This window comes from Podarcis bocagei, assembly GCF_964188305.1.
Source record: "Podarcis bocagei genome assembly, chromosome: 1".
Lineage (NCBI taxonomy): Eukaryota > Metazoa > Chordata > Lepidosauria > Squamata > Lacertidae > Podarcis > Podarcis bocagei.
The window spans coordinates 128,758,513-128,773,922 of NC_138125.1; the positions used below are offsets into that span (position 1 = coordinate 128,758,513).

Sequence of the window (15,410 nt, forward strand, 5' to 3'; positions counted from 1 at the left end):
AATAGATCAAAGCTGAGCCTACTGAGCCATCAGCAAAATGCATGTGCATTTCAGAAATGGTCCTTCAGTGCACATAGGCACCAGACGACACCAAACAACAGAGCAACACAAAAGTATATGGTAAGTGTTCTGCTACTAACTAGGGATGGGTAAACTTGTCAATTTCAGTCCCACCCATTTTCTCATTTTCCCATTTTTCCGTGTTCTGCATTTAAGCATCAGTTTGTGATTATTATTTTGTTAAGTCCCTGTGAAAATTCATCGGTCCTTAAGCATGAATTTCTCCTAAATATATACATTTTTGCAAAGAAATTTTATTGAATATAATGCATTTTTAAATGTTATTTTCACTTATATTTGCATTTCTAGGCACACTTTACTCCTGTACATGCATTTTTGTACACGCCACTTGACTGGAGAACTGCATTCCAAAATTCAGAGAAGCGTGAATTTCAAAAGATGGCTGCGTTTCGGTTTGTGCATTGTTTCAGAAAGTGAGAATTAGGTAAATTCTCCTTTAAATGTGAACTGATTTAACTTTCTCCCCCACCCCTACTCTTAACTAAGCAATTTTACAAGACATTCAAATAAAAACAACAACAACTATTTTTACATATCAGGTTTTTTTTGGGGGGGGGGGATATTTTGAGAAAGCCAGCCTACCATCCAGACATGCAGTTATCTGATCCATGGTAGGTTCGGGGTTATTTCTCAAGAGCGAATACATAGACATCACCATCCCAGGAGTGCAGAAGCCACACTGGGAGCCGTGGCACTTTGCAAGCCTTTCCTGGAATGATAATACATATCTAAATGGATAGTCCATACAAAGAAACGTTAACTTCTAGACTATCATCCTACCTTTTCCTGATCTCCTTTGCCCCCTTATTATTACTATTACTCAGTAAAGTTACTAAAAAATGCATCCTGTGCCCAAATTCATGGCTGTAGCAAAGGACAGAAGCGGCAGGAGAAGTTTTGAAGTGTCAATTGTAGCTTTTGTTCTTTGACATGGGGCACTCTGTCCTGGCTCCTGCTAACAAACTCTGCCCCCCACCCCATTAAAATTTGCTGAATCAGAAGCATTAAGTCTCATTTAAAGGGGGTGGCACCATTTGACAGCAGCCTGCTATTCAAGGATTAAGCAAAAGCTTTCCCCATCCTTCTATATCCATGCTACCTGTAGCTAAGGTAAAGGTAAAGGGACCCATGACCATTAGGTCTAGTCATGGCCGACTCTGGGGTGGCGTGCTCATCTTGCTTTATTGGCCGAGGGAGCCGGCGTACAGCTTCCAGGTCATGTGGCCAGCATGACTAAGCCGCTTCTGGTGAACCAGAGCAGCGCACGGAAACGCCGTTTACCTTCCCGCCGGAGCGGTACCTATTTATCTACTTGCTCTTTGACATGCTTTCGAACTGCTGGGTTGGCAGGAGCAGGGACCAAACAACGGGAGCTCACCCCGTCACAGGGATTCGAAGCGCCAACCTTCTGATTGGCAAGTCCTAGGCTCTGTGGTTTAACCCACAGCGCCACCCGCGTCCCTAGCTGGCGACATTTTTGGAGGAGGGCTAGTGACCAAGCTGGCAAAGTCCCAGACAGTCACAGGCCAAAAAGAAAAAGAAAAAAGTTCTAGAAATGGGTGGTCCATTCTCAAAAGCTTGATTCATAATTTGGCTCTGCTACTGACACCATGACAACTACTGTTACTACTACTACTAGGAAGAAGAAAGCAGCTTGGTTGCAATCTGTTTCAGATCCTGCCATACTCTTGGTGAAGTCATTGATACCATAACAGGGTCCCAACTATTTCCCAAGTTCCATCTCCTATTTTCTATTTTGGTTGCTGTGGCAGATATTCTTCTTCCTTCCCTTTTTTGGCAGGGAAATGCAATTTCCCCAGGGTCGCTGGCACACATGCCAACGGAAGGAGGGTGGGAGGGAAGGAAGGCTGTAATGCCAGCAGCTGGATAAGAGGAGCGGAGAGGGAAAAGTGAGGATGGGTGAGAGATGAGACAGTAGGGATGTGCTTTAATTTGTTGGAACCCGTCTAGAGTGACTGGAGAAACCCAGTCCGATGGGCATCATATAAATAATAATAATTATTATTTAGAAGCTCTTCTCCAGATTGTCCAAACCCAAACTGGCCCAAGAAGAACAATGGGGCTGCAGTGCTTGCCTTGGACCGGAGGCAAGCAATACAGGCCACCAGGCTTTTTACATATTTTGAAACTCGGGCAAAGTGAACTTGGACAACATCTCTTATTTTACTCTCACCTGAATGGGATGGAGCTTGGTTTTTGTAGTTCCAACTCCTTCCACGGTAGTTACTGCAGCACCATACAACAGGCATAATGGAAGTAGGCACGAGTTGGCTGGATAATGTCTTTGAAATGTAAAGGAGAATTTTGAAGACTAAATCACGTTTTCCCAACCCACTAGGGCTATTTTTAGCCACGGATGGTCTCGGGGCTAGCACAATCCAATATGCAGCACTGGACACCAGAACTCGAAATGGTTGCTCCCCACCCCAGAACTACCCATTCTTTCCCAAACTGCATTCTCCATTAACCTATGTATATCAATTGAAAGGTGTGACAGTGACGTAGAGCTGGTCTTCTTCAACCTTCCTTGGGTGCCCCGGGTGTTAGTAGACTACAATTCCATCATCCTCAGTCAGCATGGATGATGGAAGTTCTAGTCCAGGGGTCAGCAATGTAATAGCTGTCAACTTTTCCCTTTTTTAAAAAGATAGATAGATAGATAGATTCTTTATTGTCATTACACTAGTGCAACATTGCACAAGTGCAACGAAATTGGATGCCATCCCTTAAAAACAGTAAAAGCAAAACAACAACAACAACCAAACAAACCACCTTCCAACCACACCCACCCCCACCCCCAAAAACTCCCAGATCTCACTATCGAGTTACAGCATTCAAAAAGGCCACAGCTCTTGGATAGAAACTGTTTTTCAGTCTATTTGTCCTTGACTTGATGTTTCTATACCTCCTGCCAGAAGGCAGTAGTGCAAACAGACTGTATCCCGGGTGAGATGGATCCTGCAGGATGTTGTTTCTTTCCTAAGGCAACGGGAACCGTACAGTTCTTCCAAAGGTGGGAGAGGGTGACCAATAATCCTTTGGGCTGTGGTTATGACCTTCTGGAGCACCTTCCTCTCTCTAGCTGTACAACTGGAGAACCAAGCACAAATACAGTATGTGAGTATGCTCTCTATGGAGCCTCGGTAGAAGGACACCAGCAGTCTCTCACTCAGATTGTTCTTTTTTAAAAGTCTGAGGAAATAAATTCTCTGCTGGGCCTTCTTCACCAGAGCAGTGGTATTTGCGCTCCAAGTCATGCCCTGATCCATAGTCACTCCCAAAAACCTGAATTCCGCCACCCTCTCCACCCGTTCCCCGTTGATATACAAGGGCTGAATGTCCGCCTTTTCCCCCCTGTAATCCACCACCAATTCCTTGGTCTTAGCCGTATTAAGAGCCAGATTGTTCTCTCCACACCAAACACAGAGCCGCTCCACCTCGTCCCGATAGGCGGACTCATCCCCTCCTGAAATGAGCCCCACCACCGTAGTATCATCAGCAAACTTGATGATTTTGTTGCTGGAGTAGATGGCTGTACAGTCATACGTATAGAGAGCATAGAGCAGGGGACTCAACACGCAACCCTGTGGTGAGCCGGTGTTAAGGCTAAGGGCTGTGGACACATGTGACCCTACTCTAACCCTCTGAGAACGTTCTGACAAAAAATCCAAAACCCAGAGACAGGTGGAGTTGGGGAGTCCAATCGTCTCTAGCTTGGACACCAGTCTATGGGGGAGGATAGTGTTAAAAGCAGAGCTAAAATCCACAAACAGCAGCCTCACATAATTCCCCGGCTGCTCCAGATGGGACAGAGCAGCATGGAGAGTGGTGGTGATAGCGTCTTCTGTGGATCTATTTGCCCTGTATGCAAACTGGTAGTTGTCAAAAGTTGATGGAAGACAAGAAATAATATGACGGCGCACCAGTTTCTCAAAACACTTCATGATGATTGGAGTCAGTGCAACTGGTCTGTAGTCATTCAAACTACTGATTGTGGATTTTTAGGCAGAGGGACAATAGTTCACGACTTCAGGCAGGGTGGGACAATAGACTGGTGTAGGGACTTGTTGAAGATCGTAGTAAAGACCCTCGCCAGCTGATCCGCACAGCCCTTCAACACCTTTCCAGTGATGCCATCAGGTCCAGCCGCCTTCCTCGGATTCACCATCCTCAATACTTGTCTCACCTCGTGCTCCTCTACAGTGAATGAGGGGCCCCTATGGGCTGGTGGCTGTAATACCGGCGTCTCAGGTGGCTCCTTCTCGAAGCGAGCAAAGAAGAGGTTAAGCTCCTCCGCCAGCAAAGGGTCGCCGTCGACAGCGCCAAGGTTAGGTTTGTAGTTGGCAATATGCTGAATCCCCTGCCACATCTGTCTTATGTTGTTGCTCCTTAAATTATCCTCAATCCTCTGCCTATAATCCAGTTTTGCCCGTCGAATACCCCTCTTCAAGTTTGCTCTTGCCACACTGTAAAGCTGCACCTCGCCCGACCTGAAAGCCCTGTTCCTTTCCCGCAGCAGGCACTGGACCTCTCCATTCATCCAGGGTTTTTGATTAGGATAAAACCGGATGGATTTATTTACTGTGACAGTGTCTGTGCAGTGATTGATATAGCACAGAACTGACGCCGTGTGCTCCTCCAGGTCCGAACGATCGAAAATATCCCAATTGGTTCTCTCAAAACAGTCCTGCAGCTGGTGAATAGCACCTTCAGGCCAGATTTTAACAGATTTTAATATTTTAGGAGCCCGTTTCCTGAGTGGGATATATGCTGGTACCAGGAACAGAGACATATGGTCGGACTGGCCCAAGTGTGGCAGCTGCAAAGCCCTATAGCCGTGATTTACATTCGAATAAACTTTATCCAGTGTCTTATCCCCTCTTGTGGGGCATTTCACATACTGATAGAGCGTTGGAAGCACTGTTTTAAGTTCAACATGGTTGAAGTCTCCCGCAATGATGTGCACAGCTTCAGGGTACTTGTCTTGCTGACTGCTGATAAGGCTCTGTAGGCATCCCAAAGCCAAGTTGGCATTGGCATCTGGTGGCACGTACACGCCAGTTAGCATAACAGCTGTGAACTCCCTAGGGAGATAGACTGGTCTACATTTAACAGCCACATATTCCAAATCCGGTGAACAGTGACTACCCACAATCTTAGAATTATTGGACCAGCATTTGTTCACATATACACACAGCCCCCCTCCTTTGGTTTTTCCGAAGTCCATGCCTCGGTCCTGACGATGTACCGCACAGCCTTCCAACTGAATAGCTGTGTCTGGTATGGACGGTTGAAGCCATGTCTCAATGACAAATAAAACGCAGCAATCTTTTACAAGGCTATTCTTTGCTGCCTGCAGCCTCAATTCATCCATCTTGTTGGCAAGAGATCTCACATTAGCAAGAAATATGCTAGGGAGTGGTGGCTTAGATGGACTCCTCTGTAATCTTACCAGGACACCAGCCCGACAACCCCGCCTTTGCCTCCTGTCTCTACGCCGCCTTCGCCTCCTCCCTGGAGGCATAGTAATCCATGGAGAGCCCGGCGGCCTGGCTACTCCCACAGGAACGTTATCTGGGCGAAAATAATCAGCTCTTACAGCTTGTTCACACTGCAACCCGACCTTCAGAAGTTCTTGCCTGCTGTAAATCTGCCTGCTGTTAATCTTTCTTGCCCGGCCATACATACTCAGACCAAATAAAATAATAAAATAATAAAAACAAAGCAAAACGCTAAGGGAGAGCACTAAGCCGCAGCGTCTATGCGCGCCGCCATCTTGTCTACTTCAGAAAGAAAAATCCTATTCGGAATAAGGGAATTTCCCTTTATAAAAGGGAAATGTTGACAGCCCAGGAGCCAGATGCAGCCCACGAAGACCATTTTGCCGGCCCACAAGCTGCCCGCAAACTGAGCCGCTTGCTCAGCAAGTCTGCAGGCAAATCCTGCGCAGGCGCGATTTCCAGCATCTGGGCATGCGCAGAAGCGATTTCTGGCGCCATGGACATGCGCAGATGCAATTTCCGGCAATCGCGCTGCTCCAGTCCGGCGCACCGACGATCTCCGTGGGAGTGATCCAGCCCATGGCCGGTAAAGCTTGCTGACCCCTGTTCTAGTCCAACAACATCTGAGGGCCCAACACCCAAACGGAGGACCCCTGAAGCCACGTACACCCTTTAACTTTGAAGTGCATTCAAAACACATTGTTTCCCTCAAAGGATTCTGGGCCCTCACAGAGCTGCAATTCACCACCGTCCTTAACAAGCTACAGGGCCCAGAATTCTTTGAGGGAAACGAGGTGCTTGGAATGGGTTTTAAAGGTATGGCACGTACACAGGTAAAGTGCTGAGGAAGGACCGCAATCACCCCTCAAAAACTCGCATGGGGGAGCAAAGTTAAATTCTGTCCATGGCAGCAGCCTAGTTGAGCAGGGCCTTGATGCTCTGAGGAGAAAAATTACGCCCTGCAGGGCCCTTAACCCTTCATGGCCGCTGTTATGTACTGAGTTGAATAGGATCCAAAATGCAGCAGTCTGATTGGTCCTAGAACAATGCAGCGGTATGATTGGTCTGCAGGAGCCACCCAATCCAGCTCCAGATGGAAGTGAATCCACAACCTGATTGGCCTACAGGAGAATTCCGGAATTGGCCAATCACGTGCAGCCCATTCTGTAAATAATGTATATAAAGCAGATACTTTGAGGGGACATTCATTCCTCCTCACCACTAGGAGCTGAATAAAGAGCATGAAATCCACTCTCGACTTTGAGTATATTTCAGCCGCCAATGCTCCTCTTCCCCTCAGAGTTTGCCCCTCATCACCCCCTGCTCCCTTCTCTGTCCCCTGTCGGTACCACTGTCAAGTCTGAAGCAAGTTAAAATGGAGACAAAATGGAGTCTGAAGCAAGTTAAAATGGAGGCAGACAGCCTCTAAGTATTCAGCAGGTCTTTTTTGCACCTTTGTGGCAGATGCTCTTCTTAGCCATCAGATCAAACAACATTTCCTGGGATTATTTGTGGGAAAGCTATATATGGCAAATGAATTTTTTTTTTAAAATGACATCAAATTTTGATGCAGTTCTCTCCATGAAGCATCTTTCTCTTCCTTAAGGATACCGTATCTTCTTGGTGTCTGGGTTGTATGTTGATATCATCACTGTGCAAGCCCCGCAGCCTCCAATTCCACAGCCATACTTCGTTCCTGTGAGGCAGACTTGTAGTTACAGTGGAGGGTTAAGGAAAATAAGTGCTGACTCCTTGTTTAATATCTGGATTCCCCCCACCCCACCCCGCATGACGTCTTTCACATTACTTTTTATATCCTTTATGGGGTGGAGGAGAAAGAAAATAAACAAAGAGAAGGCACTTTATCAAGATGGTAGCTAAGTTTGAGAAGACATTTTTTAAATAAAAAATCCTACATTTTAATGAATATTTTTAATTTAACTTTTTATGTAGCCAAAGGCCCCATCTGCACTATACATTTAAAGCAGTATTGTACCGCTTTAAACTGTCATGGCTTCCCCCATAGGATCCTGGGAACTGTAGTTTGTTAAGGGTGCTGAGAGTTGTTAGGAGACTCCTATTTCCCTCAGAAAACTACGGTTCCCAGAGTGGGTTAACAACCCCTCTTCTCAGAGAACTGTAGTTTTTTGAGGGGAAATAGAGGTCCCTTAAATAGGGTTCCCTCTGGGAACTGTAGGGTTTTTCTTAAGAGAAATAGGGATCTCAGCACTCTTAAACTACAGTTCCCATGATTCTTTGGGGGAAGTCATGACTGGTTAAAGTGGCATGATCCTACTTCAAATGTATTGTGCAAATGGAGCCTAAGACTGAAGTAATATGCACTGACCCGAGAGTGGGACTTACTTAGGCGTACATATGCATAGAATTGTGCTGTAACTATTGCTCTGTTGTAGTTTCTTCTGAAATTCATATTTATGTATGGCTTGTTTTGTTTCATGTGGCATGTCATGTGCCTTTGTAGTTTAGTGACTGGCTGGACTGAGGTAATCAACAAATCACGTTTGAGAAAGGGTGCTTGGTTCGCACATAATGTCAAACCATAATCAAAACAAACCTAGGTTTGTAAGTCAACAACAAACCATAGTTTAATAAACCACGGTTTAATGTTATGTGCAAACCCGAAGTCCTTGCTTTTGAAAAGCCAAGAGGAATAATGCAGTAGTGCAGTAGAGAATGTAGCACCAAAGAGATGCTGTTCCTCCTTGTGGATGCCAATTTACTTTAGCTAGAGAAAGCATCCATAGCAGGGCACCAATATCAGAAGGAAAACTGCAGATCTTTTGCCCAAGTAGCCCATCCCTTGGAACTGGGGCCGGCCCTCCCATGAGGCAAACTGAAGCAGCTGCTTTGGGTGGCAGAATCCCATGTACTGGCACCCCTGCAGGTGCCCTGCCTGTCCCTGCTGGGGTCATGTGGTTGCGGCTGTAGCTTCCGGTGAGATCTTGTGAGATCTCTGCAAGAGTTCTGCAAGATCTTGTGAAATCTTGCGAGTGCTCTCTGGAAGCCACCACTACCACACAAGCCTTGTAAGTGAGGCTACACAGTAGCTTCCCATTTCACCTGAGAGGGAGCAAAAGGATGCTGCTCCTGTCTGGAACTATTTCCATTCATGGGATAATTACTGGAAGTAACACTTCTGCTTATTCTTACTTCAATTTCATGCTGATTTTCTGTGAACCACTGTCCTAACAAGAAAAACAGGCTTGCTCCATTAAAATGTATGACTGCAGAGATTAATCTCACTTTATAAATTGACTTTTGCTTTGCAATATCCTATGCCCCAGAGTGTTTCCAAGTCCTGGTAAAATATTATTTGCAAACTTTTCAATTATGTAGACTCTAGAGCAAGGGTCAGCAAACTTTTTCAGCAGAGGGCCAGTCCACTGTCCCTCAGACCTTGTGGGGGGCTGGACCATATTTTTTTTTTGGGGGGGGGTGAATGAATTCCTATGCCCCACAAATAGCCCAGAGATGCATTTTAAATAAAAGCACAGATTTTACTCATGTAAAAACACCAGGCAAGCCCTACAAATAACCCAGAGATGCATTTAAATAAATGCATTTTAAATAAAAGCACACATTCTACTTATGTAAAAACACGCTGATTCCCGGACTGTCCACGGGCCAGATTGAGAAGGCGATTGGGCCCGATCCGGGCCCCGGAACACTAAGTTTTAGTAAGTTTCTAGTTCTAAAATATCTATTTATTTTTCCAATGCATGCAAAATTGAATTGTGGAATAGGATGCTTCTAGACTAGGACTTGTAAAAAAACACCTTAAGAAACCTGTTGCCAAAGTATAAGATTTTTTCACAGAAAATGTAATTTTGGCACATGTTTGCATAGCTGGTTGTACAATGGAGAGTAGAAAAGGATATGTTCTACAGTGTCCAGCATATTCAAAGAGCATCCACAATGGCTATCATTTCTGGGGATGTTTAAATATCTGCCCTTGACAAAAGCTGAGGGGAAAATGTTCAGTTGGGCTAACATAAAGGCTCTGTGTTGGACTGGAATTATTAATTTTGAGATATAGGTGACCCTGTTACCTGTTGTATTTAAACCACAGAACTTGGGGGAGTAAATTATATTTACAGCTGACTCGATGCTTTGTTTTTCAATGTCCCTTAATCTGGTTTGAATATTGCGATAAATATATCGCTCACTTGAATTATACAAGGGTTCCAAGTCAATACCAATAGATCTGATTTTGCTATGTAAGAGGTGGAACCATCTGGATTTAGAAGAGTCCCTAAGTAAGTCAGTTTGCAGAGTCGAAGGTTGGCAACAAAAATGGCAACGCAACCAGTATTTTATAGTACTAGTTCTATACCTGTACCTTGTTCTGCATACCTCTCATACTTGATTGAACATGGGAGCCCCAGGATATGTCTCAATAAACTTTTCAAATCGGTAACAGAATAGTTATGTAACACAAGAGCTCTAAAAGGATACGCCCCTTTCTCAGGTAATTAAGCAGCAGTTCTTCAGGATCAGCAGATTTCTCTATCACCTGCATTAGAAAGGAGAGTCGAGAAACCAAAAAATACGCCTTGCTTAAGAGGATTACCTATGCTTTTGATGAGAGGAATTAATATCACATGCCGCTTTTCTTCAGTTTCTCTTATTCAGATACAACAATGCAGGTCTTATCAAACCACAGGGAAACTGGAACTTGAGTTCAGCATCCCAGGCATTTACTCTGCATCTAGAGTGCTCCCATTGCATCTTTTGAAATATTGATTTATGCCTTGATTTATGATGGGAACCATTTTGGGGAGCACTTGCATACTGGAGACACTTTAAAAAGATTTGGAATCCAAATCCTTCTCCCTTATTTGCATTTAGTTTTATTTGGATCCAACATATAAGGTTTGTAATATTTTTTTTCTTTTTTGGAAGTTCTGCTTAACTATGATGTATTTGTAGAGAACAAGGCAGAAGAGTAATAAAATATATGAATGGATGAGTACTGTTATGAATTTGTGGGTGCCAGGCACCTGTAATTCCTGGATCCAGGAAGTGTGAGAATTTAATCAAGGCTTGAAATGTAAAAATGGGTGCCAGACTCTTAATCCTGGGACCCAGGCAAACTTCCTCATGAGGCCCAGGTGATGGGTCATTAAAAGAACTAAGGAAAGGTAATGGGCCATTAAGAAAGCAAGGAGAGGGGCTGTGTGCCAGATAGCAAATGATAGCAACTCAGAGTTAGTTAGAATACAAAGCCAGAGTTTGATGTAGAGTTTTTGGAGCTGTGATGTAAACTAGAAATACAGCTGCAGGTTCGAAAGCCAGAGGCAGATTTCTGTTTGATTTCTGCTTGAATCCAAGGCTGCAGCTATGGGAGTAGTAGGACACTCTTGGGGTGTTAATGTTGTGAACCCCTCCATCATAGGCTAAGGTTGTATATATGTGTAAAGAAACCATATGTCATAAAGACACCGTATTCTCTGTTGTGCCTCATTTCCAAAAGGAAACACAAACCCTGGGCAAGTGCTTTGAACCTCTGGAATCTCTCACTGCTCAGAGATTGGGGTGGCATGCAACAATATTTTATAGCAGCTGAAGGGAACCTTTGGCCTTCCAGATGTTAAAATTAATGAACTTAAATGTTAGTTCAATGCCACCCACTATTTTCCTTTTCTTCTGATAATAAAAAATAAAAAATTAGGGCACAATTTAGCCAAGTAACCACTTTTAAACACTGACAATTTCAATAGGACAGTTTCAAATGTGCTTAACTCTCCCCCACTGAAATCAAAGTGCCTCTCTTATAGTTATGTCATACTAGACTTATAGTTGAAAGTATACAAAGCACAATTAGTGCATGCAGTAGTTTTCTTCCTATAAATGCAGAATTCAAGTTGCTAAGAAACATGACACATGTATTTTAATCATTTCCTCGTCCTCTCTGGGTGAAATATCTGTAAGTGGAGATGTTTTATTGTCTTTGTTCTCAAGTGGAGAAAACAAGAGAAAGTAAACACATGGGTGCATTTTAAGTGTTAAATTGCATGCATACCTCTTTTTTTTTTTAGCAGGAAGGGATATTAATGTTATTTGATTATATTTCATTAGGGAACCTTTCACTGAATGTACTTTTTACTTAAGATTGTTGTAGGGCACTCACAGTGAACTCATGTCGTATTTTCATTTTTAAAAGTTTGGTGATACGGTATTGCAACCCGATTACTATAGCTTATAGCTATAATAATAGCTTAATACATTTCCAACAGCATTGCTCTGACAGCTGTTGCTCCATCCCCTTTCATTTTCGTAAGAACTAGGCATTCAAACACTAGAGGAAGTGTCTGCAAAGTTTAATTTAGTAACGTGAAATAAACACAGTTGACAATCCCAGTCAATGGTGGTCAATGAAATAGAGAAAGAAATTCCCAACTTCTAAACAATGAAGTTGAAATGACAGAAGATTGCAGGGGAAAGATGTGTAATTTGTAAGGTCATGAATAACATCTAGAGAACATTTTAAATCTTCTTTGTAGATACAAGAATGTGCCCCTTGTCCTCCCCCCCCCTTTTAAAAACACACTAAAGTACTAAAAGAAATCCTTACCTTCCTTCCATTCACAAAAAAAATGAGCTCATCCGATTGTTGGGGATTAGCCATTCTGCCGTATGAAAGCACACCTTGAAAGCTGTCAGATATTAAGCAAAAGGAGGGGGGGGGGATACAGATTCTACAGTTGCTTCCACCACCGCTTTGGTCTGTGTTGCCCAGAACCGAGCGACAAATTATATAGGCGAAGAGGAGGAGCCAGAGTACAATCGGTTGGAAGAGCTCTGTAGGGTTGCTTTTCTTCCTCTCTAATCATAAATTTGATGCATGGCTGTAATAAATTAAGGTTTCTTGCAGGTGGCAGATGTTTTTATACCTAAGGTTTTGTTTTAAAAAAGCAAAATAACTGGTTGACACAGAAACCATTGTGATTGTCCTAAGCAAGTATGCCTATCTGTACTGGTCTCCCTTTTCAACTGAACAGGGCACTGAAAGGTCAAAAAGAGGAGATGCCAGCAAACATTGCCATAGAAGTGGGCTTTCCCTAAGGATGGCAAGACTGGCCGATCATGACAAATGTGCAGGTCAGTACAGGAACAGGAGTTCTGTCAGGTGTCCTGGCCCCAAACTGTATAGGCTTTTTAAGCCAATGCAAGTAACTTGAAGCAAACAAGCATTGAGTGCAGTTCTCTCAGCATTGTTTGCAGCAGGAAAAGCCTAGCTGCTGCATTCTTCATACTTCATTTTTTTTTTAATAAATATTTTATTAAGTTTTCACAATAGACAAGCATACATAGACAAAGAAAATACAAAATCACAAAAAACAATACAATACAAAAATACAAACATTAAACACATCAAAAGAAAAAGAAAAAAGATAAAAACACATATAGTAACAAAAAACAAAAATTCCCTCTTTCTTAATTTCTCATTTTCAATTAGCTTATTTTCCCGACTTCCTCACGTCTCCCGTTCTTGTATCCCTTTTTAAAAATTAATTCAGCAAATTCATATCCTGTTAATTTATCTGTTGTTAGTCCAATCTTACATTTTGCTTTGTTGCTAAAGCCCCTGCGGTTCATTTCAATGTCCTAAACATTCATGAATTTTACAGTATTTCTGCAAATAAATTTTAAATTTCTTCCAATCTTCCTCCACCGTCTCCTCTCCCTGGTCTCGGATTCTGCCAGTCATTTCCGCCATCTCCATATAGTCCATTAGTTGCATCTGCCAATCTTCCAAGGTGGGTAGATCTTGTGTCTTCCAATGCTTTGCGATGAGAATTCTTGCTGCTGCTGTAGCATACATAAAAAAAGTTCTATCCTTCTTTAACACCGATTGGTGTTAGCAGCACTCCTCAAATCAGTACTGGGTGGCTAATCTGCATTCTTCATACTTCAGTGGTACCTCCACACAGAGCACATTACAATAGATCAGTCTTGAAGTTACCCATCTGTGAATCACTGTCCAGGAAAGGCCACAGCTGGAGAACCAGTACCAAGCACTCTTGGTATGCATATAGGTAGCTAGTGCATTTTTTAAAAAGTGTGTTTGCATCAGGCCACTACAAGTTGAGGTATAGCAGCTACATTCTGCACTAATTGCAGCTTCTGAATCAACTTCAAGGACCAGGGAAATCTACTTTATGCAACTGTTTGGTGTTATCTCATTTAGCCACTAAGTACAGTGGTACCTCAGGTTACATATGCTTCAGGTTACAGACTCCACTAGCCCAGAAATAGTGCTTCAGGTTAAGAACTTTGCTTCAGGATGAGAACAGAAATTGTGCTCCGGTGGTGCGGCAGCAGCAGGAGGCCCCATTAGCTAAAGTGGTGCTTCAGGTTAAGAACAGTTTCAGGTTAAGTACGGACCTCCGGAACGAATTAAGTACTTAACCCGAGGTACCACTGTACACGCGGCTTCATAAAGAATGTCTTTATGTGGCCTTCCTTGATATCAAGGCTGCTTTTGACACTGTCAACAGGGGGCTGTTATGGTCCAAATTGGCGACAATGGGCCTAGAACTTAGATGACTTTACTTGATCAAAAAGCTTTACACAAAGAACACCTGTCGCATAAGAACAACACCAGGGAATGTAATGACAGATCCTGTCATTATAAACAGAGGAGTAAAGCAGGGCTGTGTACTCGCTCCCTCTCTTTTTAATCTTTTCCCTAACGACCTCGCTTCTTTACTAAAACAGGTGGATACCCACAGCCCAAAACTCAATGCATCAAGCATTCCCATCCTTCTATATGCACATATGATTTTGCTTTCACGGACAAGAATTGGCCTAAAATGTTTGTTAAATTCCTGTATTGACTATCTGTCCAGAATGAAATTGTGCATGAACTTTGATAAAAGCAAAATAATGGTTTTGGGGAATTCACGCAAAATCTATAGCTGGGTATTTGGTGGGAAACCCATCCAGCAGGTATTAGAATTCAACTACCTGGGAATCACATTCCATCATAGGCTTCTATGGTCCTTGCATGGCGGTGAATGCCAATAAGATGTCTATGCAAGCCATAATGTGTTTCTTTATAAGGAGGTAATTCGCATATCCCCTCTGCCCTCAAGGTCTTCAACGCCAAAGTTATAGCTCAATTGCTCTACGGAATTCCAGTCTGGCTGCCAGGATTTATCCAGCTGGTAGAACGAGTGCAGGCAGCTTTCCTTATTAAGATTTTTGCTGTCCCATGTGGTGTACCCTATGCAGCCTTGTGTCTAGAGGGAGGTCAACACAGGGTAGAGACCATAGCCTGGGCGAGATTTCTTACATGCTGGCTAAACATCTGCCTCACAACAGATAAAGATCCTCTCCTTAGTGACGTTTTGCTAGATCCCTTTCTTTCCCCAGGACTACAACAGTTTAACATAAAGGTACAGCAACTTGGGCTGTCAGTGGAATTTTTGCGATTGATGCCCCCACCATCTGCCAAGGCTATAATAAAAACTAGGTTGTGGGACATTGAACGCCAGGAACTAACAGCGGCAGCAGAGAAAACATGTTCCCCTCTTAACTTTCAACTTTCTTTTTTTTTTTTATAAGATTTTTATTGGTTTTACAAATTTTAAAAAACAAACAAACACTTAAGAAAACAAACATACACGTATAATTTCGTAACATATTTTCATAAACCTCTTTTCTGGGACTTCCCCATACCCCCCCTTTCTGCATCCCAATGTCCATAATTTTATAGCAACTCCCAGTTGTTACCTTCCAGCCTCAGTCTTCTTAATCATCTCTATATTCTAACCTCATGTC

At 43.2% G+C, this 15,410-nt stretch overlaps 1 protein-coding gene across 2 annotated transcripts in view; it reads right to left on the minus strand.

Annotated features, from left to right (window-relative positions):
* The window catches only part of LOC308587852 (aldehyde oxidase 4-like), a 77,646-nt gene extending 65,281 nt beyond the window's left edge, over positions 1 to 12,365 (minus strand). The window contains exons 1-5 of one of the 2 annotated variants that reach the window (XM_081195682.1): positions 12,199 to 12,365; positions 10,080 to 10,137; positions 7,215 to 7,311; positions 2,276 to 2,384; positions 664 to 790 (exon numbers count right to left, since the gene is read on the minus strand). In XM_081195682.1, coding sequence (XP_081051808.1) covers positions 664 to 790; positions 2,276 to 2,384; positions 7,215 to 7,311; positions 10,080 to 10,137; positions 12,199 to 12,252 — 445 coding nt within the window. In that variant the 5' untranslated portion in view covers positions 12,253 to 12,365. The remainder of the gene's footprint in view (positions 1 to 663; positions 791 to 2,275; positions 2,385 to 7,214; positions 7,312 to 10,079; positions 10,138 to 12,198) is intronic. The other variant, XM_081195683.1, reaches the window with a different exon arrangement.
* Between the last annotated feature and the right edge of the window lie 3,045 nt (positions 12,366 to 15,410).